Source organism: Cavia porcellus, unplaced genomic scaffold (genome assembly GCF_034190915.1).
Source record: "Cavia porcellus strain 051 isolate PalLab524CR breed Dunkin Hartley unplaced genomic scaffold, mCavPor4.1 scaffold_32, whole genome shotgun sequence".
Lineage (NCBI taxonomy): Eukaryota > Metazoa > Chordata > Mammalia > Rodentia > Caviidae > Cavia > Cavia porcellus.
In genome coordinates, this window is record NW_026947515.1 from 16,259,970 (window position 1) to 16,285,401 (window position 25,432).

Consider the following 25,432-nt stretch of genomic DNA (forward strand, 5'->3'; position numbering starts at 1 on the left):
AAGACCCATCCTAGTGGCCTCATCTTGATCCTATCTAAAAATTTCCTATTTCCAAATAAGGTTACCTTTAGGTACCCAATGGTTAGGTCTTGAACACATCTTTTGAGGAAGCAGCATAGCATGAGTCTACCTATAACAGAGGTCATTGTAGCCCACCTCTCTATTGGATTCGTGAATTTGTGGTACAAGATTTATCCAGTTTTAATACCTAAGTACAGAACATGATGGTTCACTTAAGCAAAACCAGGTAGGTCTAAGATGATACAGGCACAGCTCGATGCTGGACAGAGTGCGGAGACCACTGCTGGGGAATCTAGCGATGCACATTTATGGGGTCTGAGTGACTGGCCACCACCTCTAGATCACTGCTTCCTAGCAGATATAAAACGCAACTCACATTTGTTACTTTGATGTTTTAGTAGCTATGTTAAAAAAATGAAAATAGTAAAATTAACCCAAGTATTTTATTCAACCCAATATATCAAAAATATTGTATCAACATGTCATAAAAATAAAAATATTAATAAGCTATTTTGCTTTGTTTACTATGCTAAGTCTTCAAAATTCCTTTTTTTCTGGCATAACTGGGGATTGAATGAAGAGAGTGCTAAATTACATTCTCAGCTCTTTATTTTTTAAATTTCAAGACAGGATCTCAATAAATTGCTCAGATTGGCTTTGAACTTGATTTCCTCCTGCCATAGCCTCCTGAGTAGCTGGGATTACAGCTAGCTGTTACCATGCTGGGATTCGATGTGTTTTACACTCATAGCATTGCATCAACTGCACAGGATTTTCAGTTTACAATAGCCACGTGTATTAGATTGCTGGAGATTCTAGAAGTGCTGTCCATGAGCAATAGGATGCAGTTCCAGGGAGGAAGATTGGCAGGAGCAACACGGACATTCAAAGGGCAGGGGAGGCCTGAAGGAGAAAGAGGTTGTGAGTCAAGTATATATAGATATAAGAACGGAGCTCACCAGGGCTTCCTTCACGGGTTCCCTCAGAGCTGACTACCAGAGTGCACTGGGCCAGCGCAGGGCAGGGGACCATCAGTCACCCTGCGTGCCTGAGGGTGAGAAAACCTGTCCTCTCAGTTTTTCCTCCATATGCTTTGTCAATCTCTTTCCACAGACTTACGTCTTCTATTTACGTAATTGAAAGGCCTTATTATGACTTTAAAACAGCTTCCTCAGCTGCTAACTCTCTGGCCTCTCTACTTGGCTCCCCATGGCAAGCTCAGCACTGGGCATCCTCATCTTATGCTCCAAGGGGAGGAAGGCCGCGTCTTGCTTAGCTACCCACCTTCAGTTGGTCTGGTTCAAAAATGGGTCTTTGACTGGTCCCAGGCAAGGCAATGGTTCTCAAAATGAGCTCTGCACCAGCAGCACTAGAGATAGAATGCAGATTCATGGGCCCCATCCCATCTAAAGGAATCAGAACATCCAGGGATAGAATCCAGGACATTGTCAGAGCATGGGCCAGGACAGCTTTCCTCAGAGAGGATGTGTGTAGGGCGAGAGGCGAGTGGCATCGCGGGGGGCAGGTGTGGACAGACACAGGAAGGAGATGCGATCTCGGCTTTGATCCCTGGAAACCAGGTGTGCTAGGAGGTAGGGTGGGTGGTGAGGAGGGTATGAAGTTAGAAAAGTGGCACAAAGAACAGCTCGGAATGTGACTTAACCCTAAACCCTGCCAGAACAAGGCTGCTCTGATGAGTTTCTGAATCTGCCTATCCCAGCTCCTAAAACTCTCAGGAGCTGGCACAGGCAAAAGCAGGGAAGAAAATGAGTGGGTTCAGGAGGAAGAGAGTGAGGTTGACAGCAGTCACTCCTCAGTGGCTTCTTTATCAGTTATGAGCTCATTTGGAGGAAACCAGACCTAACGTTATTTAAATGATGACATTTTAAAAGATGAAGAAACATAAGCGTTTTAAGCAGTGGTATAAACTGGTGAGTGCCTTATTTTTCCACGGTATACATACAGTATTAAATTATAAATTTGTACTACAAAAGTAGCTTCGCAGGAGTGCCATTATTAACATACCCTTAACTCAGACAGATTTTTTATTAATGGACACAATTACTTTCTATGTAAAAAAAATTAATGTCTGGAGCAGAAGAAGTACTAACTACAGATGGTAGGCATTTTCTTGCAAAGTCATATCAAATTTAACATTAGCCTGGAAAACAGAAATATGTTTTAAACAAAAGATTTTAAACATTCTCAAAACCATGTGTAGATTTTCACCTATGGTCTAGGATAGCATCATAAAGAATGCCACTTCAAGTAATTATTAAAGTATATTAATGAAAAAATAAAAATTTTGCTCAAAATACTATTTAATGTGTTACTGTTAACACTGGAAGGTCCTATTACATGACATTTATAGGAAAAGAATGATTTTATTGGTATGAAATAAGTGGTAAATAAGAAGTTTAAGAAAATGATTCGGTAAAAGGCGTACCATTCAACTGAGGACAAATTAGGAGTCATAAGGGAATAAAAAGACTTTCTGCAGTTCTCATAACCATGTGTAACCAAGGTACACACAGACAAATTTACTTTGAGTGGATTTCTATTTTAGGAAGAAAGCAGAGAATGAACTCCCTAAGAACTGTCATTTGTCTTTTTTTCTCAAAAATATATTTCAGAGGGAGGCCATGATACAGAAATGTTGTAAATCCAATGCTGAACATTAATGAAAATCCAGCTTTCCTCAACAGTATAATTCTGAAGAGGATAGCAGGCTCAAAATGGCATCCTGATGAACAGCAGCTTGGGAACTTTCTAGAAGCTAGGAACTTGCAGCCCCTGTGTCATGAGACACAGTGAGTTGCATTTAACAGGCTCTCCAGGTGATTTTGATGCATACTGAAGTTCCAGAGCCACTGGGATAGTAGTTGCCAACTTGGTGTAGGCCAGAGTCCCCTCTGAGGCTTTTATAAATACTCCTCAGCCCGACTGCAGGAAATTCTGATTCAATAGGCCTGGGAAGCAGTTAGAAACTGTATTGTCAATGCAAGATGATCTTGGGAGCCATTGATTAAAAAACACCAATAATTAAATTCAGTCTAAGTTAATAAGTCCTTCTCTCTCTTTTTCTTGTCTTTCCTTCTCTTCTACTATGTTGACCTCTAATTATTATTATATTTCATCTCAATATCTTTAAAGTATAGTATATGGAATGTATATGGAATGAGCTAAAAAAGTTGGATGAATCAACAACAAATCTTATAGTAATATTTTGCTGCGAAGAGAAAGGCCATTATTTTCAACTTCAGTGCTATTTTCCTTTTTTGGAAGATTTTTATACTTGCATGCATATACCTGATTTATATGATTCTTGAGCCAGGCCTACTAGTGGCAGCCTATAATCTCAGCGCTCAGGAAGCTGAGGCAGGAAGATCATTGTGAGTTCAAGGCCTGTCTGAACCAGCCTGTCTCAAAAAGCTAACCGCCCCCCAAAACAACAGCAAAACCTCCACAAACTTTTAGTTTTGTAATTTTTAAAAATTCAGATTGATTTAATATTTAATAAAAATAAAATTACAATATTAAATAAAGTACATATTAAATAATGCTTGAGGGTAAGAGAAGCAATAATAAAACAAAAATCTTTGTACCCAGATTTTAAAAAAATTATTACCAATACAGTGAGCGGTTTTAAAGCACAGCATTATTCTTATCTGAATCTTTGTTTTAAACAATAGGATTTCCACTTACACAGAGGCAAGCCTAAACAGAGTCCTCCTCTGCACATTATTATGCCCGTATCCGTTTTCCTGCACCATCACTTCATATTTCAATGCAGTGTTTTCAACTGCACAACAGGCAGTGCTCTTCCGCAAGTTGCCATCACCACCTGAAACTCTAACTCCTATTACTTAATTGAAGCTACAATTATGCCAGTGGGTGGCTGGGAACAATGTGTGCGCGGTAGAATAAGGCAAGTGGGTACGTCTACATCAGTTTGCTAAGCTTATTGTCATTATTCTGCCTCTTAGCAGCTACTGTGCAAATTGTTTAGTGCATCTTCAGGTCTACTGTAATGGAAGCGTTTCTAAAGCACCCCGTTCGGGCTTTGCACACAGCAGGCAGTCAGTGTATGTTGAGTGAATTTCTAGCACGCTTCCTTCAATTTTTGTCTGACTTCTAGGATTTACATACTTTAAGAATCTCTTTAATTTTAGTATATGTGCTGCCTAAGCGAGCACGGGAATCATTTTAATTGTAGGGCTTTATTGAGACTGCCGAAATGTTCTTTTAGGTAACTTCATCGAGAGAAGGAAGAGATTTTACCGATAAATTAAAAGCAATGACCTATAGTGCGTAAGGTCAAAACACTTTAGACTTTACTAAACATTTATAATTGCATTAATGTCACAGTGGCCATAAACAAAATTCATAAAGTGCACGTTTGCTGTATACACACAACTCTTATCGTACTTTTAAATTCTGCATTATCTATAAACCTCCATAAATGGTAGCCACAATTGCCATTTAAATGGCTGCACAAAAATCTATGCAATTAAAAAAGTGCACGCACATGTGTGCATGTGTGTTGGAAACACCTGCAATCCCAGCACTTAGGAAGCTGAAGCAGAAGGATGTCTGAGAATCTGAGGCCAAACTGGGCTATATTGTCACCGAACTACATAGCGAGACCTTATCTCAAAAAAATAGAACAAAACACCATGCGGTTGGTATGAATAACTCATTATAATTAATCAATAGCTTGTTCCCGTCTTTGATATTAACTTAACTTTGCAAAGCACATATTCTGTATTATTGACAGAACACAACCCTAGCAGGGCAATTACAGGGTCGAAAAGTAAGTTACAACTTATTTTTATGTTATCTTTTCCTTCTGACATAATGAAGTAAAGTACGTTATGAAAACCTTTCCACACGGTGCTCTCCAAGGTTTTATTAACAATTATATGGTATTAGTATCATCTCTCTACCCTTGCTCTACAGCTGGAAAAAGAGCCCGAGCAGGCAGGTAACCTGATCTCATCCACCAGGTGAGTCCTGGAAGGAAGAGACAAGGAGCTAACAGCTTTAAGGATTTGCTGGAACTCTCGGTGTGGGACCAGCGTCCCTTCCCTCCCCAAGACGCTAAATTCGAGGAGGGCAGCGGACTCACGTTAGCGCCTCCACGCGCCTCCTAGCGCTCGCTCTCGCCTCTTGGAGCGCCCCGCACAAAGTACGCGTCTAACAAAGGCAATCGGCCCAGCACGGACACTGCCTCTCCCGGAGGCGGCCGGACACTACGCCCTCCTGTGCCAGTCGAGCCTCCTCGTCGCCGCCTGCCCCCTCCCCAAGCTCTGCTCGCCGCCCTGGGCAGCAGTCCGCGGAGTCCCCGCGCACCGCGCAGGCCTCCCTCCGGCTCCCCTCCGGCCTCCCTCCCGCGCCTCGCGCACCCGGCGCGCGCCCGCCGGCCCCGCCCCCGTCCCCTCCCCTCCCGTCTCCTCCCTCCTCCCCCCGGAGCCGACGAGTGGCGGCTGCGGCCCCAGGACCCGGTTCCCTCAGAGAAGAGGGCGGGTGGAGGAGGAAGCGGCCGAGCCCTGAGTCCTGCTCCGGCGCGAGCACCGCCCGCCTCAGCCGACCGGCGCCGTCGGCTCCGGGGGCCTCGCCGAGCCGAGAGGAGGAGAAGGCCGCGGCGGCCGCGAGGAGGAGGCGGCGAGGCGCGGGCGGAGGCGGCGCGGCCGGCCGCGGCTGCCGCTTTGTTGTGCGGCTGGGGCTGAGGAAGGAGAAGAGGGAGGAGGGGGGAGCTCGGCGTCCCGCTCCCTCCGCGGCTCATGGCGACGACGCTCGGCACATCCGGGACCCTCCGGCCGTGGCGGCCGCGACGCCGGCTGCTCGGGCCGCAGCCCCGGCCACTGTGGTGACTCCGCCGCGCCTCGCCGTCGCCGCCGCCCCGCCCGCCGGCTCGGAGCCCCGCCGCTGCCGCCGCCGCCGCCGCCTCCCGCCGCCGGGGACATGTCTAACCCCGGAGGCCGGCGGAACGGGCCCGTCAAGCTGCGCCTGACAGGTGAGGGGTCGCCGGGGGAGGGCGGCCGGCGGTGGGTGCCGGTGGCCTTGGGAGGGGCCAGGGTCGCGATCAATGGTGCGGTGCGGGGCGGGCGTGGGAAGGCCTAGTTTTGGGAGAGTCGCTGGGAAACCGGTCGGCGGGTTTGGAAATTCTTAAAAAAGCCAGTGGTGGCGGGGGTGGGGTGGGGGTGGGGGAGTGGAAGGCTGCACCCGCCTGAGTCGCCGGCGGACTTGAGGTCGCCAGGTCTCGGCCGGCCAGGGAGTCCGACGCTTTTTCCAGAGGCCACGGGGTGCCCAGGTGGGGTCGTGAAGGGGATTATTGAATCCGGTTTCTGACTGCGCGCAGTAAACACTCATTAAAGATGGAGTGCTTAACGGGAGGCTGTGTGTGTATGTGTGTGTGCTTTCCCAGGTTGTTAACTTGGACTCCCAGTTATGCTCGCGTGCAAAACCTTCACTCTGTGTTGCCAGCCACTGTGGTCGGTGCCATACACCTTAGGCACCCGTCTAAGGAGGAAAGGAAGGAGACTGAGGTTGACTTTTCCGGTGTGTCTGCCTGATCTCACGACTCGGGCTCGTGGTACACTCTGTGTTTTGGAAGTGTTTGATTGCAGGGTAGCATGTTTTGGGTTCCTCGTAGGCAGCAGGACTTGTGGCTCAAGTCTCTAAACTAGCTGTAGCGCTCCACCCACCCTCCCCCGTCTGCCTCTGGATACATTTCTAGGTCTGTGTTCATACAAACTTTCTAGCAAAGTTTCATTCTCTCTTCTCACCTCTCCCCTTTTCTAAAAGGAAAAGAATGTCCAAAGGGATTTACTAGATAGACAGGACTCTTACAAAGTGTTTGATTCCAGGTGCATGAAATCTTCAATGCCACAGGTACGTTTTGCCTGCCATTTTTGGTAATTTATAGGCATGTCCCTGCGATTTTAAAAAATACTTGCTTTGAAAAGTGTAATTGAAATCAGTGCGGTTATACTAGTTTCATCATTTACCATTAAGAAATTGGCCATTCGGGTGTGTGGTAAGATGTTTTTCCTTAGAAGATTTGTGTGTGTGTGTGTGTGTGTGTGTGTGTATGTATGTATGCAAGAGTGTAAGAATAAATGGTAATTATGTTTGCCCACACTAGACTGAGATTTATATGGACTAATTTTGTAGTTGAATACTTGTGTGTCACATCCGAGGCTACTAGCAGAATGTTCTACATAAAAACTTTCAATGAATTTAGTATTTGAGAATTTAGTGTGAATGCGTGTTGGCTGCAATAAAAAAAAATTACTTTTAAGACAGTTTTACACTCCTTGGGGAAAATTGCAAATAATCATTAACTATGTTGTTCTTAATGGAAAATCTGGATTGAGGATGCTTGTTTTATCTCTTTCATTTTCCTTATTTTGAGCAAATTAGTGAAAACCATTTTAAGGGGTCTTTGTTGCTTTCGTTTATCTATTGCTGTTCTTATCTAGAATCAGTTTTGTATCAGTAGTCACAGAAAGAACTTGTGATCTTCGGTGTGCAGAAACCATCAGAAAAAGGCGGTTGCCATTTATTTCCTTCTAGATTACATACGGAAAAGATGAAGGGGGAAACAGGGATTTTAATTTTCTGCAGATAAAATGAATTTTGAGGTTTTTAGTGTGATTCAGTAGATCTTAAAGTATTTATCTGTGGTTTCTATACTACATATGATTCATTATTAAGATTAATGAGTGAAGTTTGTTGAGAGGAAAGAGTATACTTGTTGGGGGAGGGAACACAGGAATAACAATATAATTTTGTATATTTAGATTTGCCTGGAGAATTTTAAATACCCTGTGTTCCCCTTAATTGTAAAAACAGTTTGAAGTATTCTCGATTTCTAAAATCCATTGGGAATTTTGCCTCTGAATAGTTTTAAAGTTTGGCAGATACTAAAAACATTGCCCTCCCTTTTGAGTTACATATGGGTGGAATCTTCACTGTTTTGCCAGGAAAGTTAACTTGTATTTTTTCATTTTTGTTCATCATTTACAAATTAGATGGTATAGATTTTAACAAATAGATCTCAAGAACTGGATTCAATTAGCAGCTTTTTAGGACATAAACATTAAAGGGTAAGATGGAAAAGATTGTTTTGACTGACTGGATAAATGACAGGGCTGTGTTTGATGTGAGTCCAGGAATTGGTCTGGAGCTGGTGCCCAACTTCTCAGTCCATCTCGAGAAGCCAAATAAAATATTTAACCTAGGCCTCATTTTGTTTTTTAAAAAAAGTCGATTCTTTGTTAAGACCTTAAGAAATGTTTGGCATACCTTAGACTAAGTGTTTAACAAGTTCATTTAAATCTGGGTTATCTAATAGAGGAAAAATCACTTTAAAAAAAGGCAGATACTACAGTGAATTTTATTTAGTTTACAATACACTTGAGCTTTACGATGTTTTAAAATTATTGTTCTTTGCTTAAATGCCATACTAGTATTTTAAATTTATAGTGTGATTTTGATTCTAAGGGGCTGTGTAAACTGCAGTTACTCAATTATATCCTTAATGTAAGATTGTCCATTTGCTCAAAGGTGTTAATTCTTGCATGGTGATATACACAGGAACTGAAAGATAGGAAGTTTTGAGCCCACAATAGAATTAGTTTTCCATATATTGTATCGAAACCCACAATCAATTAATGAACTATGTTATTTGTTAATGCTAAGAAGATAGGGCTAACTTAATAGCAAATTTGAGATTGTTTAGGCCATTCATGTTTAAAATCTGATTATTCCACCAGGCTATTATTTCTTGTTCTTTATGACACATTAACACTTGATCATTAAAATGGGCTATATGGTATTGTTATCTTCAACTAGTATTTTTAGAGCAAATTGGGTTATGCAGTGTGTGATTTGTATGGTATTTTTTATATGTTATTGACTTAATGCAGTAAGAAATGGTTTAAATAGAAAATACTCTTCATATTTGATTACATAAAAATAGGATAACTAGCTGGCTGTGATGGTGCTGTGCATACCTGTAATCCTGGCCTTTAGGGAGGCAGAGGCTAGCCAGACCCTGTTTCAAAAAACCAACCAACCAAGCAACAACATCAACAAATATGGGGTAATTTTTAATACTGTTGTTGTTTTTGAAAACCAAGGCTAGAAAAACCAGTTTAGCGTAATTTCCAATATATAAAATTCTTAGATACAGAGAATTAATAGCTTTCTTCACTAGAACACTTATTTCAGACCTTTTTGTAAATTCAGTGTTTTTGTTTGCTTCTCCTCATGTTATTTAATTTATAAAATCCTTGGCAGTAAAGGGGTCAGCTTGATATATAATTTAAGGAAAATTTTCCTTTTTTTTTAATTGGTACCAGGGATCGAACTCAGGACTGCCTGCTTGCAAGGCAGGCGCTTATGCCGCTGAGCTAAATCTCCAGCCCCCTAATTTAAGGAAAATTAATTTCAAAATCTCACCTTAAATATGCTGATAATCTTAATGTAGATTCATTGTATATTTTGTTGATACAAGGCTTTAAAAATTATAACTTGGTTGCATCTTGTAGTTCATGTATGATTCATTTATTATAATTACATTATTGTATAATCATAATAAAGTATATATGTACCTATATACCATAATGACTTCTTGTAGGGGTGTAAGTAATTGATTTGAACCTTCCCGAGTTCATTTTCTTTAATTCTGAAGAGAAGTCAGTATGGCTTAGTTTCTTTCTTTTCTCTCACATTCTTTCACTAGTCTAACCCTCTTCAGACAGGCAGTATAACATGCCTAAGTATAGCACAGTTTTCTTGGTAAGTAAGTGTGTATATTTCCCTGTGTGAATGTATATTTTAATCATAGCTTCTCATTTTTTCCTGTTGGTTGAGCGCTGTTGTAACATACTAGTATCTTATTTAGGATATACTTTAGTGTATTTAGTATGTAGGTAAATTTTCAAGGTAAAATGAAGGATTGTACTTAAGGCATGTAAGATTTTTATTTTAGCCTTTTTTTTTCTTTTTAAAGAGCAGAAAATATTTATTGGAGGAAAGAAAAAGTTCTAAGACAGAAGGATCCCAGTGAGTTGCCTTATTTTAGCCACTTTTGATGTGATTCTTCTAAAGATGTGATATGTCCTACTCTTTAATTTTTATTGTTTTATTTTTTGAGACAGGGTCTCCTTATGTAGATTAGGTTGGTCTTGATTTAACTATATAGTTTAGGCTGAGGTCAAGGTGATCCTCTTGCCTCAGCCTCCCCAGTGCTGGGATTACAGGCTTGTGCCACCACACCTGGCCTTTGACCTACCTTGAAGTAGAACATACTTAACAGAATGTAATGTTTTATGTATGATTCTATGATTATATTATTTCAATACTTGGTGTAAGGCTATCATTATGGTTTGTAGAAAAAATTAACAGACATTGCTAACTGATGTTTTGTTGGTTAACTTTGTTCTAATTTTTTTCTCTCTTGCTCTAATTTTTGTTTACTGTTATGTTTATATTTAAGAATGCTAGGCCCTATAATTAGCATTGTAGCATACTTTTTTGTTTTGGGGGGACTGTATCAGGTCTTTTCATCTTTTTATTTTGAGACAGAGTCTCCTGTCTCAGCCTTTGGAGTATCGGTGGAGGGCCACCATGTCCACCGTTATGTTTCTTTACAGCCAACATGCATTAAGGGCCAGACATTGTCAAGTTCACAGCACTTTTAGTTCTCACAGTAGCTGTATGAAACAGGAGGTTAAGTACATGTCAGAATCTAAGTTGTCTGTTTTGAAAACTTGTTACAAAATGAATTAGAAGTTGTGTGAAGACATATATTACATTCCTTTGAAATCACCCTCACCCCTTGCTATCCTTGCTCACTTTAACTCAAGGATTACTCTTACTCTTTTTTCTAAAAAAAAGTCTGAATTGATCGCTCCTTTGTGAGTTCGTTTTTTTGAAACAGGGTCTTGCTATGTAGCTCTTCTGGTAATCCCTAGCCTCCCTAGTGCTGGGATTATAGATATACACCACTGTGGCTCTCCTTTGTGACTTTTCTCTGGTATCAGACCTAACTCACTAACAGGAATTTATTGTAAATAAGTGTGTTGTGAACACCATGAAGGCAAGATCCTTGTGTCAATGTGGATTTTGGCATTTTATTGAATGAGTACTGCACAGCTGTTCTGTGTAGTTTTGTATGTGTTACAGCTAATGTGTTGAGTTTGAATGGTAAGAGGTGATTCTGTAGATAGGAATCAACCTACTTGGGACCTTGCTATGTAGATTGCTAAAAAGTTTTGAGTTTTAAAAAAGTTGATGGAAATCATTGAAGTAGTTAAAGCTTTGATATACTTACTTGCTAATTAAAAAATGTGTATGGGCAATGTGAAAGACTAGAATAGAATCTATGAGGATTAATTTTAGGACAAGCAGTTAAGAGGATTTAATAGTGACTGTCTAAATTTTGTTATTACAAATAATTGCTGTAAACATTTTGGTGTAGCTGACTTTGATTTTTTAAGAGATAGTTTTAAAAGATTTTCTTAGAAATGGTGCTGTTGAGTTTAAGCTTTTTTTTTTTTTAAGGCTTTTGATTTAGTTTTCCTTAGGCTACTTCCTGAAGAGTTAGGTTAGGACAACAATGAGTATGTGTTTTTTGTTTTGTTTTGTTTTTTACTATTCTATTATGAGCATGGGCTTGCTTGTGTTTTGAGACAGGCTCTTGATACATAGTTTGTGCTGGCCTTAAACTCAGTATGTAGCCCAGGTTGACATCGGGTTTGTGATGATTCTCCTGCCTCAGCCTCCCAAGTGCTAAGATTACAGGGGTGCACCATTTATGCCTGGTCCTGTTTAATTTTTTTTTGATCCTGCTTATACTTTGAAGTTTTTTGTATAATCCCATGTGATATTTAAGCTTGTATATCTAATTTATTTTACTTAACATTGTGGTCTCAAGATGAATCCATTTTCCCATAAAGGCCTCAAGTTTATTCTTTTTCATGGTGGATTAGCATTCCATTGTTTATAAGTAACACATTTTTCTTTATCTATTCTCTGTGGGCATATACACTACTTCTAAGATTTAACTGTTGAGTTGTGCTGCTGTAAACAAGTGTATGCATGTATCATTGTAGTATGACTTTACCTCTTCAGAAAATGTCTAGGTGGGTGGAATGGAATTTCTAGTTTTAGTTTTTTGAAGAATTTTCACACTGCTTTAGAAGGGAAATATCTGGGTCACCTGGAATTTGTAGTTTAGTGTTTTGCAGAATTTCTATCCTGATTTCCATAGTGGTTGTACTAGTTTACATTCCCACCAACAATGTAGAAGGCCCTCTTCTGCACCTCACAAGCATGTATTATTAGTTGGTTTCTGGATGATAGCCATTCTTTCTAGAGTAGGACAGAAACTCAGTGTTGTTTTAATTTGCATTTTGCTAATGGCCAGAGTTGTTGAATGTTTTTTCTGGTATTTATTGGCCATTTGTGCATTTTCTGAGAAAACTGTTCATTGCATTGCCCATTTTTAGCTTGGGTCTTTTATTTTCAGATATCTAATATTTCTGAGTCCTTTTTATATTTTAGGTATTAGTTCTTTGTCCAGTGAGTACATGGGAAAATGTTTTTGTCAACCCATAGGTTTTCTCTTCACTCCATTGTTTCCTTTGCTATGGAGAAGCTTTTTAATTTGATATAAACCCATTTGTTGGTTCTTGCTGTTTCTTGTACAATTGGAATTCTGTTCAGAAAGTCCTTGCCAGTGCCTGTGTCTTCAAGGATTTTACCTGTTTGATCTTCCAGAAGATTGTTTCTGTTCTAGTATTTAGATCTTTATTTCATTTTGATTTTAGTTTAATACATGCAAGACGTATGTCTAGATTCAATCTTCTCCTTGTGCATAGCCAGTTTTCTCAGTGCTATGTGTTAAAAGAGGCTATTTTTCCTTGAGCATATGCTTTTGGTCCCTTTGTCAAAGATCAGATAGATGGCTGAATGTGCCTGGTTGTTTTTACATCCTTTATTCTGTTCCATTGATCTACATACCTGTTTTTGTGCCAGTTCCATTCTGTTTTTATTGCTGTAGATTTGTAATATAACTTTGAATTCTGGGATTGTGGTGCCTGCTACTTTCCCCTTGCTGCCCAGGATTGCTTTTGCTATTCGGGGTCTCTTCTGGTTTTATGCGAATTTTAGGATTGTTTTCTCTTTCTGTGAGACATAGTCTTGGTATTTTGATTGGGATTCTATTAAATCTATATGTCAGTTTTGGAGAATGGTTATTTTGACATTATTGGTTTGTACCTATCCAGAACAGGGAATATCTTTCTATTTTCTGGTGTTCTCTTTGATTTTTTTTTTTTTAAAGACCACTATGGTTTTTGTTATAGAGGTCTTTCACTTCATTATTAGACTAATTCCTAACCATTTTAACTTTTCTTGAAGCTGTTGTAAATGATATTGTTTACCTAATTATTTTTTACTTCAAATTTTAATTTTTATTGAAAGTATATGTTTATAGTATGTAATGCTTACATTCATTGTGGGGAATTGGTACATGAACATAACGTATTCCACTACTTTTTACATTTCTTCTCCCCTTTCCCTCCCTCTGCCTCTTGGGTGGATGGGTTAATCATTGGAGTGTAGGAATGCTATTGATTTTTGGGTGTTGATTTTGTGTCCTGTAAACAAATTTTGATGGTTCCATGTAGGTAGGAATTAGTACATAGATGATTACACAGAGGGTATTTCTTTCTTCCCAGAGAATTTCCTTTTGCCCTATTCAGTCTACTTACTCTCATCCCCAGGCCTTGTCAACCACCAGTATGCTTTCTGTCACCATCATTTTGTGTAAATGAAATTGTAAAACTTCTGTTCTGAGTTAAGCTTCTTTTACTTAATGTAATGCTTGTGAGATTCATCTATGTGGCAAAACCATATATATATTTTTTAATTCCTGAGGACTATTTAATTGTACAGTTGTATCCCACGTTGTTTATCCATTCACAAATACCCACAGACATTTGCTGTTTCTAGTTTTTAGCTGATATGAATGAAATGCTACAAGTGTTTGAGTAGATACTTCACTTTGTACATGTTTTTCTTTTCCTTGGGTTGATTAGGGGGCTTGTTGGATCATATATAGCTATGTATATGTTTGTAGTTTGTAAGTAATATGCTTAAAAATTTCAAAGTTGTACCATTTTGCATTTCTAAGAGCAACATGAGTTTCAGTTGCTGCTTGTCATAGTCAGTGTATGATATATTAATTGGTGTGTATAGGCATTTTGTTATATTTTACTTTTTTACAGTGTTAAGCATCTTTTCTTGGGCTTATATATATAATTCTTTGTGCATAGCTGTTTAAATGTTTGGCTTACAGTTTTAATACTGGATTTTTTTTCTTACTAAGATTTTTTTTTTTTTTTTTGGTCTTTTTCTTTTTTATCACTACCGGGGATCGAACTCATGACCACACAGTTGCAAGGCAAGGCGCTTATGCCGCTGAGCTAAATCCCCAGCCCTCTTACTAAGATTTGAAAATTCTTTAATCTGGATACAATTCCATTTTCAGATAGGTATTTTACAGTATTTTCTCCTAGTTTGTTCCCTCGCCCTGTGATGTCTCAAAGAGAAGTTATGAATGTTGAAGTCTTGTTTATCAATTTTTTCTTTTGTGGTTCTTGCTTTTTGAATCCCAAGAAGTTCTTCCCTACCCTTTACGGTATTGAATATTAAACCCAGGACCTTGAGCATGCTAAATACTGAGCAAGTTCTCTACTATAGGGCTATATAGTATTGCCAGTCCTATTTGTTTTGAATTTTGAGACAGAGTGCAGCTAAATTGCCTAAGATGGCTTGAAATTTGGAATCATCCTGCCTCAACCTGCAAGTAGCTGGCGTTACAGGCTATAGTGCCTGGCTCAGAAATGTTTGCTACTTATGGTTCTAAAGGTTTTCTTCTGCATTATTTGTAATTTTAGCTTGTACATTTAAGTTTATGATTATTTTCAAGCTAGTTTTTTAATATGATGTGAAAAATAAAGGTTGAAGATTTTTAAAAGAATGGTAATTCTATTTTCCCAGCGCTGTTTGTTGAAAGTACTTTTGTTTCCTTCATTGAATTGTCTTAGCACTGTGGTTGGACAAATTTACAATATACATATACTTCTATTTTGGAACTCCATTCTTCTTCTTTCACCTATAATTCTATCTTTTATAAATTTATTTTTTATAATACTACGTTGTCTTGATTACTGTAGTTTTAAAATAAAAGCTGGCACACACTTGTCCCAGCATTCAGGAGGCTGAGGCAGGAGGATCCCTGCAAGTTCAAGGCCAGCCTGAACTACATAGGGAAAATCTGTCTTAAAAAAAAAAAAAAGGTCTTCTGATTTCAAAAATAAATTAAGGCTGAACATGGTGTTGCATCCTTATAATCTCAGCACTAGGAAGGCAGAGGCAGGAGCATTTCTGGGAGTTCAAGGTGAGCCCGGGCTAATAGTGACTTTGAGGCCAGCCTGGGTTACAGTGAGTTTGAGGACAGCCTGAACTGTAGTTTGAGATCTTGTCTCAAAAAAATAAAAAATAAATTAAAAGTGTTTCATAAACAATAAGCATACTTGAATCTGATTAAGTATCTTGTAAATACTTTAGAGCTATTCAGTTACTCAACCAACATCTATATGTTGTTTTTGATCTGTACCAGGTATTGATAATCTTTATTGTGTGATAGAATATAAATGGAAATACAAGAAAGCAGAGTAAGCCTAGGTTGGGCTCTGTATTTTTCTTTTCATAATTTGTTATTGAACTTATAATTTTTATGATTTTTTTCATCTATTACTGAAGAAAATGGATTGCAACAAGGTCAATTTAATGAAGTTTGCTTATTTACTAGCTGTCAGCTCCTTCAAATCAGTTTTAGAAGAAGGGATGATGTAAAGAAAAACTATATCTGGACCATTATACATTGTATATACATATATCAAAATATGACAGTCTCCCATAAATATGTATCATTATTAAGTGTTCATTTTATGATGTTTGTCTTTTTTGGGGGGAGGGTACCCAGGATTGAATTCATGACCACATGCTTGCCAGGCAGGTGCTTATACCGCTGAGCTAAATCCCCGGCTATGTGTTAATTTTAAAAGAATAAATATTGAAAATGTGACCATAAAGAAGATATAATTATTGTGTTAAATGTGGTTTGGAGTATTTATTGGTTTTGTTTATTTTTTTTTCCACAAGAGAAAGAAAAAAATACATTAAAATTTAAGCAGATTATTTTGATCCCTGCATTCTTGAGAACTGTAGCAAAGCAGAAATAACATTAGATTATATGTTATAAAATATACTTGGTAATTTTATGGGAGGCAGTTGGGATGGTTTGGAAAGAGTATAGATTTTTGAGTCAGAAATTTGAGTTCAGATCCTAGTTATGCCACTTATAAACTTTGCCTTTGAGAAATCACTTATTTTCTCTGTGCCTCTGCCTTTAGTTATAAGTGTAATGTGAAACGACAGTGCTATTTATATTAGGAATCTACCAGACAAATGTACTAATGTGTGAAAATACTGCTTTAAGTGTAAGCTTATGTAAATATGCTTTGTCATTTGACAAAGGATTATATTTTAAATGTCAGGCAGTTGTATCTTTTATAGAAGCAGGTACAACTTTAATGATCAATATAGATATTGCCTTAAAGGATGTATGTGTTTTAAAATAGGCATACATTTTTTGTATATGTTGGAGTACCACTGTATCTTGCAATGTTCATATAGCTATGTTACATTTATCTTCAATGTACTGAATATTTAAACAATTAACTATATGTCTGTTCTCAAATTTGTGGTGAGAAGTAGAACTTTGGAGAATAGTTTGGATGGCTCAGGATTTGAGAGGTGGAGGCTGAGAATGGGATAATTATTTGGATAAAGTCTTTATGATTTGATGTCTTTGTAGCATTCTATTACTTTAAAAAATAATTTGTAGTTTTGTCTATTTCCAGTAGATGGGGGTGTTTCCACACAGGTAGTTAAGTGCCAAGCACCAGTAAAGCCTGTAAAATTGAAACCCAAAGTCTGTGTACTTTTTTTTTTTTTGTCTTTTTCATTTTTATCGGTACCAGGGATCGAACTCACAACCGCCTGCTTGCAAGGCAGGTGCTTATGCTGCTAAGCTAAATCTCCAGCCCCTAAAGTCTGTGTACTTTGAAACGAATGAACTTGAAGAATTAGACACTGGGAAAGATGACTCCAGCTTCTGATGAAAATCCATACCTTAATATGAGCTTTCGTATATACATTTTAAATGCTATGTGTACAAAAAATCCTTTTCTTAGAATTGCAGACATCAGTCATTGTTAAAAATTTTTCCTTTCCTTTTCTTTCTTTTTTTTTTTTTTCTGTTCTGTTCTGTACTATTCTTTTCTTTTTTGAGACAAGGTCTTGCTGTGTAGCCCAGGCTGACCTGAAACATGAGGTAATCCTCTTGCTTCAGCTTCTTAAGTGCTAGGATTACAGGCGTGTACCATCATGCCCAGCAAGTTCTTTTATTTTTGTATGATTTTTTCAGTTTTTATTCCTTTGTAAGTACTGTACATATTTATAGTACATACTGATTACATTTCTCGTGGGAAGTTGGTACATATACATAACATGTTTTCATTCCCTTCTATCCTCTCTCCCTACTTGCTCTTTGTCCCCCTCAATTAGAAAATACCTACCTTCCTATTAAATTTTATTTTATTTTACTTTATTTTATTTTTTGGTACCAAGGATCAAACTCACAACCTTGCGCTTGCCAGGCAGGTGCTTGTGCCATTGAGCTATATCCCTGGCCCACCTGTCTTTTATTTTGATTTATATTTATATTTTTGGTTTTCATATAAGAAAAACCATGTGTTATTTAATCTTGTGTGTCTGATTTATTTCACTTAACATTATGGCCTCAAGATGCATCCATTCCCTACAAAAGACTCAAGTCTATCCCCCTTTATTGTGGAGTAATGCTGCATTGTGTGTAAATATGATATTTTCTTTGTAATGGGTATTTAGTCTGCTTCCATGATTTAGCTGTTAAGAGTCATGCTGCTGTAAACAAGGGTGTGCATATATCTGGTGTCTTTAAGTCTTTAGGGAAGGTATCTCCAAGAGGAATAGCGGAGTGGAATGGAATTTTTAGTTTTAGTTTTTTGAGAAATCACTACACTAGTGGTTGTACTAGTTTACATTCCTGTCAATGATGTCAAACACCCCTTACCCCAGCATTTGTTATTATTCAGTTTCTTGATGATGGTCATTCTTTCTGGAGTAAGATAGAATCTCAGTGTTTTGTTTTATATTTATGTATTTATTTATTTTTGGTCTTTTTTTTGAGACAGGGTCTCGCTGTGCAGTTAAGGCTGGCTTTGAGCTCACTGTGTAGCCCAGGCTGGCCTCGAACTTGCAAAGATCCTCCTGCCTCAGCCTTCTGCATGCTGGGATTACAGGCGTGAGCCACCACACCCAGCTAGAATCTCAGTGTTTTAATTTGCATTTTTTAATAGCTAGTATTGTTGAACATTTGTTTAGGTATTTATTGGCCATTTCTATTTTTTCTGAGAAGTTTCAGTTGACCATTTTTTGATTGGGTCTTTTATTTTTGAGTTCTTTATATACTGTACATATTAGTTCTCTATCTGAGGAATAACTGGCAAAATATTCTTATATGATCTTATATCATCAGTCTTTTTTATTTTAAATGAATAAAACAACAACAGAACAAAACAAAACAATGGGAAGGATATTGGCAAAAACAAGATAGTAGAAAATCCACAATAATTACTGTATTGCATATTGTTATCCTTCAAATAGATGTTTAAACTACTGGCTTTAGGTCTGCAAATTCAGTCAAAGGATAGCAGCATTAAGTTCTTTCTTACTTCAATTGCTGTTGTCTCAGCTGGTTGCCTGGGGTGAGGTGGGGGGGGATGGGATGTCTTTTCTCTCTGCCCTCAAATAGGCTGGCCCAGGTGCATGGGACAATGCTTTCTGGGTACCTCCTCCTGACCACCTGATCTCTGTGTTGCACAGGAAGGTTATGCTGCTCCCTTGTTGACTCCTGGTCCTCATCAGTCTTTTAAGGATCTTTCTTTTTCCGTGGAAAACAACATTAGTTGGTCGGATTGGGAACTTTGTAAAGGGGAACAAAAAGTCTTCTAAATTTTAAAATGACTAGGTATGGTGGCACATACCTGCAATATCAGTATTCCACCAGCTGAGGCATGAGGATTGCCTAAGTTCGAGCCCAGTTTGGGCTACATATTAAGTTCAAAATCAGCCTGAACAACATAGTGAGAATCCATCTCTAAACAAAGAATAACTACAAAAAATTTCAAAAAAGTTTAGTGGTGTTTGATATATACAGAATATCATATCTGACATAGTTCCTGGTATATAGCACATCCTTGATATATATTATGAGTTAAAGAATGATAAAGTGAAAAAGGCTTTCTTGGTCCTCAGGACCTCATTTGGAATAATCATATCAGGGGCTGGATATTTAGCTCAGCGGCATAAGCACCTCACTGGCAAATGCAAGGTCATGAGTTCGATCCCTGGTACAAAAAAAAAAAAAAATTAAAAAAAAGAAAGAATAATATCTATCTTTGTCATGTCATTATTGAATTAACCAACATGTAATTTTAGTAATTTTGACAAGATTAAAGTATAAAAATATAGAACTAGCCAGGTATGATAGTGCATGCCTGTAATCCTAACACCCTGGAGGCTGAGGCAGGAGGATCTTTGCAAGTTTGAGGCCAGCCTGTACTACATAGCGAGACTCCATCTCAAAAGAAAGAAAGATGATTGAAGAGTTCTTTTGTTAGTATTTGAATTGATGAGTAGAGCTGTATTGTATGCTCTGTATATTGTGTTTCTTAATAATACAGAGATCAAGCTGATACTGGAAGCAAACTTTAGAGTATCACTTAAGAAAAATTCATATATAGAAATAGTTCACCAATACTAAGAAGACTGTTTAATTTAAAAATATTTTATTAGTATGTATTTATTACACATAGTGCTTCCACTTACCGTTTGTTCTTAATATGTAGTATATCTTAATTCTTTATTCCCTATTCCTCTCCCTTCCCTCAAACTCTGTTTCCTCTTCCCATTTATAGAAGCTTTGTTTCCATTTTTCCTTCCATTCTTTGTTTTTGTTTTTTTTTTTTTAAAAAGGACTGGAGAGCACCCGCGGGTTTCGAACCACGGGACCAATCGGCCCAGGGCCCGGGCGGTTGGGAAGCCAGACTCGAAGGAACCGCTGGGCTAAAGCCAGCCCCCATTCTTTGTTTTTTATAATCCCTTTTGCCTTTCTCCTTCCCCTCCTTTTTTTACCATCTTATCTATTATTATTCCCCTGCCCATTTGAACATGTTGCTACTATTTAGGAAGACAATTTAATATATGTTTTAGAGCTCTGAGATTTTAATGTTCCATTTGGATTTAATTCCATTTGGACCTTGTTTTTATAGGTATTCTGAACCAGTAAAAGTGAAATGAGTACCTTTTAGTTGATGAAAAAAATTTTTTAAATCTCAAAGAAATAGATTTTTGAGAGAAGTTGGTCTTGTCATCTTTTTAAAAATGAGAATAGATGTGTCAAAAATTGTAATAAATTTAAATTCTTATATATTTTAGTTATGTATTTCCTAGTTTTACTTTTGTTTCTGTTTTATTTTAACTCACTTAGGTAGGAAAACAGTCTTTGTTACTTTAAAGTGGGGGTAAGCTTGCAAGCATAAAGTCCTGAGTTCAATTTCTGGTCAGAAAAAAAAAAAGAAATGAGATTAAGAGTACTAACGAAGATGGCAGTGCTACAATCAGTTGAGCAGTTGGGGCAGACTTGGGTCTGTGTGAGATTTGCATCCACTTAATGCCAGCACTTGCCTGGCAGTCAGGTTGTCAAGGACTTCAACAAGAAATTCTGTGTGGAGCTGCAGAAGAATGTGAGCCTTGACTTCCCATTCCAACATGCAAGTGTTCTCATGTTCAGCCCAAGCTTTGAGCCTGCTACAGTTTTGGCTGAAAGAAAAATGTCTCTTTGAACAGTTTCAATGATCAGGTTACAAGAACCCTGGAAAATGTCTTCAGTGGCAAAACCTGAAGTTTCCCCCGAGGATTAAGGCCAAATCCCCGAACTTGGACTCAGGTGGACAGTACAATGTGGGAAGGTATATTCTCCTATTCCTTAGAAAGTTTTTGCTGTAAAATGCTGCCTCAGGATGTTCTTATCCTTGTTTACCCTCTATCCCTTATTGTGCAATTCACTGAAGCAAAGGAGTTTAATATAAAAATAAAACATTATTCTTTCTCATAAAAAATGGTATTAATAGCTGGGTGTGGTAGTATGTATCTATAATTTGAGCTACTTGAGATTGAGGCAAGAAGATCACAAATTCAAAACCAGCCTCGGCAGTTTAGCAAGACCCTGTCTTTTTGAATAGAATATTGGACTGTATAAAGGGGCCTGGGAATGGTAGTTCAGTGGTAGAGTGCTTGTCTAATATGCACTAGGCCACCCCAGCACTGTACGTGAAGGGACACTGAGGTGTAGACTCTGGGATATTTTGAAGAGCTTAGAACACTAATCTTGCTTTCAGAGAGAGAGCCTGTATTGTAAACAGACAGATATGCAATGACTTGACTGATAAAATAACTAAATAGTGCTAGATTTAGTGGAATGTGCAGTGAAGGCGAAATGAATGAAAGGCCTTGTATATTTTCAAGAGGGTTCAGGTTCCAACCTCTAAAATTGACAAGTCTTTCATATTTTCCACCTTCCCCTTTATAAAAGAAAGATATGTGGCTTAGCTATCCTAAATAGCGCAGCCTGTGGTGAGAGGCTTTCTAGGCCCCAAAGAGACAAATTAGAATGAATACAGGTGAGGTCGTTGAGAAGCCAGTGGTTCCAGTAATGGGGATAGCTTTTCACAGGCCAGCCAGCTTCTGGTCCTAAATTTTCAACAAAATTGAAGGAGTTAGTCAAACTGTTAGCTGATCCTTAAAAGTAATTTTCATAACAAATAAAGACTTCAGCCAAGTGTGGTGGTGTACGGTTAATCACAGCAGCCCAGGAGGCTGTGGTAGAAGGACCGTGAATTTCAGTCCTGCGTGGGTTACTTGGTGATTTAGCAAGACTGTCTCAAAATAAAAATATTTTTAAAAGGACTGGAAATATAGCTTAATAAAGAGACTCTGGCCAGAGTTCAACCCCCAGTACCTCCTCCCCAATATCAAATAAATGTGAGTATTTTCAAAAAGTTAAAAATGTTTTTTAGATTTTTGTAATTTTTTTGCATGTATAACCAAAGAAGTAAAATAATTTAATGGTATTATAGTTAACAAAACTTTCATTTCCATCTGCTTATTTATGTAGCTAAATTTAGTACTACATAAAAATGAAAATTAGGAATAGAATTTATGCTATATGCTGACACATTCCAGTGATAAGTAATAATTCACAGATATATAAAGTAATTAAAAATAAGAAATTTTACATGTCTCATTAAAGAGATGGATTTCCAATTCTTCTTTTCTCCCATTCCCTTTTGAATAATTGGTTCCAATCAAGATTCAGTAGGGGCTCTGGGATTTAGCTCAATGACATAAGTGCCTGCCTGGCAAGCACAAGGTCCAGAGTTTGATGCCCTCCATACACCTTCCCCCCAAAAGAAAGATCTAGTAGAAGCCTATACACTGTATCTGGTTTTGAGGATTTTAAATCCCTCCTCCTCTTTCAGCTCCTAAGTTGCCCCCAACTTCTGTTTTACTTGTGCTTGAGCCCAGGTCTTCACCTTGACCTACATTCACTATTGACCTCTTTTTATTATTTTATTTTGACATAGGGTCTTGCTGATGCTAAGGTCTGGGTTCAAACTCAAGATCCTCTTACCTAGCCTCTCAGAATGCTGAGATTACAATTGTGGGTCATCATACCTAGCTGTCTTGAATCTCTTTTAATTACAGGAATCATCTTTGATTTTTCTTCATTATTTTTTTCAAATTTATTTCTCACAGATACTACATCTGTTTATATGTATTAAAACTATGATTCTATTCTAGTACTCTAGCCTTGCTATCATATTGTTATGTTTCATCACTTTTTTTGATTTTGAAAGTAGTAAAATTAAAAAAAAGAGTGATGAAACATAACAATATGATATACAGTGCTCAGTAGATTTTTGTTAAATGAATAAACATTTTTAAAAGGGTCAGTAAGAAGTAAAATTTAAAAGATTCTTAGTGGTGATTCTTAGGTCCAAAGAGTAAATACAATAATTTTTGCTTTGTTTGACAGTTTTGATGCTTCTGCAGTAAAGGCCTCTCTACTCATTTTGGTTCAAGAGCAGCCAGGGATTAATTTAGGCCATAATAAATAGGTACTATATTTAAAAGGATTATAATGCACAGGTTTGAATTGGCTGCTCAGTGTCCCTGGAAAGTGTGTTTATCTCCTTTGTTTTGCTATAGGAGAATCTTGGTGTTGAAAAATAATTTGTAGAAGTTATAAGGTCAATTATATTGTCTCTAGGAAGAATGTATCTTCTTTATTATAAGTTATTACATATCGGTTTTCAAGTCTCCTAAATATTCAAACTTGGAAAACTCATCCTTATTGCTAACCAAATTCTTCCCCCTAATTTGAACAATTATCATATATTTACTTGATAAATGCTTTTAGTATTGTTGCATTAAAAAATAAGAATAAAATTTGAACTCCCTGTTCCCGTAAATTTTATCTTGTGGTTTCTGTGGATCAAGAGTTTGGGAGGGGTCTTGGACACTTTTGACTCAGGGCATGTCATCTGTTTATTTAGATGGTGGATGGAGCTGGAATAACTGGGGGCTGGCATGTGGTCACCGCATGGACTAGGTTATTGTACTTCATTGTGGTTGTGTTGTTAGGACGGCTAAAGCAGGAGTTGGTGCCAGTGCGGCACCAACAGAATGCTTCTGACTTAGTCTACATTTTGTTGATTATAAGCAACTAAGTTATAAACTTTTGTAGATTCAGGACAAGGGGAGGATATAGATCACATTTTTGATGGAAGAAGTGTCAAAGAATCTCCAGCCATTTCAACAGTTGTCACTGGTGACAGTGGCAGTTGTTGCTGCTGTTAGTTTTTCATTTTTATTTGATTTATTGTTTTATTTTTTCTATATAGTTCACATTAGCCTCAAACTGAGTATATGGCCCAGGCAGGCCTCAAACTTGAGGCAATCTTTCTGCCTTAGCCTCGTGAGTGCTGGGATTATAGCTGTGTACTATCACACTCAACTACTTTTTGATTTTTAGCTTGGATAGTATATATTCTTTGGTGTGCTAATCCAATATATAACATTTTCTAGCTTTTGTTTATTTAATGTTCTGCCTTTGAAGTTTCTAGGAGTTTTACAACAGATTACTTTAAAAAATCACAGAAATTTTCAACAACCTCTAGGAGAAATTAAAATCCAAAATCACTTTAGTAAAGGATTAAAAAGATATTCAGTGGAAGCTGGGAAGGTGGTGTACTCCAGTAATCCCAGCACTTGGGAAGCTGAGGCAGGAGGATTGTCGTAAGTTCAAGATCAGCCTGAACTACATAGTGAAGTCAAGACCAGCCTAAACTACATAGCAAGACCTTATCTCTAAAAGACAAAAAAAAAAAAAACAAAAAAAAAAAACCCAAAAAAACGAAAAACAAAGCTCAATTGGAAACGAATTAACTGGCAAAAAGAAGACAGACACTGTCTGAATAAAATAACATGTAAATATGTGAATTGAATGCTTTGATTCTCTTGGATGATTTTTATATTGGAAAAAATAGATGATTCAGGGTTAAGAACTAAAAACATGGACTTCCGGGAGAACATGGTGGACAGATAACAGCAGCTATGGAGGCTCTCTGAGATAGCCAGCTTAGAATCCAGGAATGATGTGGTGTGAGGAGTCCTAAGCAAGGGGAGATATACCCTGCCAACCCAAAACGAACTAAGCTGAGAGAAACCAAATGCAATCTTGATGCTATAACAGGAACAGATAAAATCTCAGCGTAGAAGCTGGAACCTGCACCTCTGGAAGCTGCAATTTAAATTTCCTGCTGCAGCTGTTGCATCCCAATCAGCATAGCAGGGAGAGAGACGCGTGAAATCTCTGAGAGTGGGAATTGGCGAACCAAATGGAGTTGAGAGTGGGACTGGCAGGGAGCCCTGCATCGACCTGCAGTGAGTGAGAGGAACAGGAACCCTTTCATAGACTAGGAGGCTCCAACAGAGGACATTCTGGGACCGAACAGATTAGCTGGAACAGGATGCTGCAGTGACTTTAGTTGCATATTCCCCTCTCAAGCAGGATTGGTGGGGAGCGCTTGGCCTGGTGACG

At 38.2% G+C, this 25,432-nt stretch overlaps 1 protein-coding gene and 1 long non-coding RNA gene across 3 annotated transcripts in view; one reads left to right on the forward strand and one right to left on the reverse strand.

Moving 5' to 3' along the window:
* Positions 1-612: 612 nt before the first annotated feature.
* LOC134474425 (uncharacterized) lies at positions 613-5,444 on the reverse strand. Its single transcript, XR_010045297.1, has 2 exons — positions 5,150-5,444; positions 613-924 (listed from the first exon to the last, which is right to left on the reverse strand). It is a non-coding gene; the product is annotated as an uncharacterized LOC134474425 (long non-coding RNA).
* A 458-nt stretch (positions 5,445-5,902) lies between these two features.
* Positions 5,903-25,432, forward strand: part of Smurf2 (SMAD specific E3 ubiquitin protein ligase 2) — a 120,330-nt gene continuing 100,800 nt past the window's right edge. Inside the window, exon 1 of one of the 2 annotated variants that reach the window (XM_063242427.1) lies at positions 5,903-6,037. In XM_063242427.1, the coding sequence (XP_063098497.1) occupies positions 5,986-6,037 (52 nt within the window). In that variant the 5' untranslated portion in view covers positions 5,903-5,985. The remainder of the gene's footprint in view (positions 6,038-25,432) is intronic. The other variant, XM_063242428.1, reaches the window with a different exon arrangement.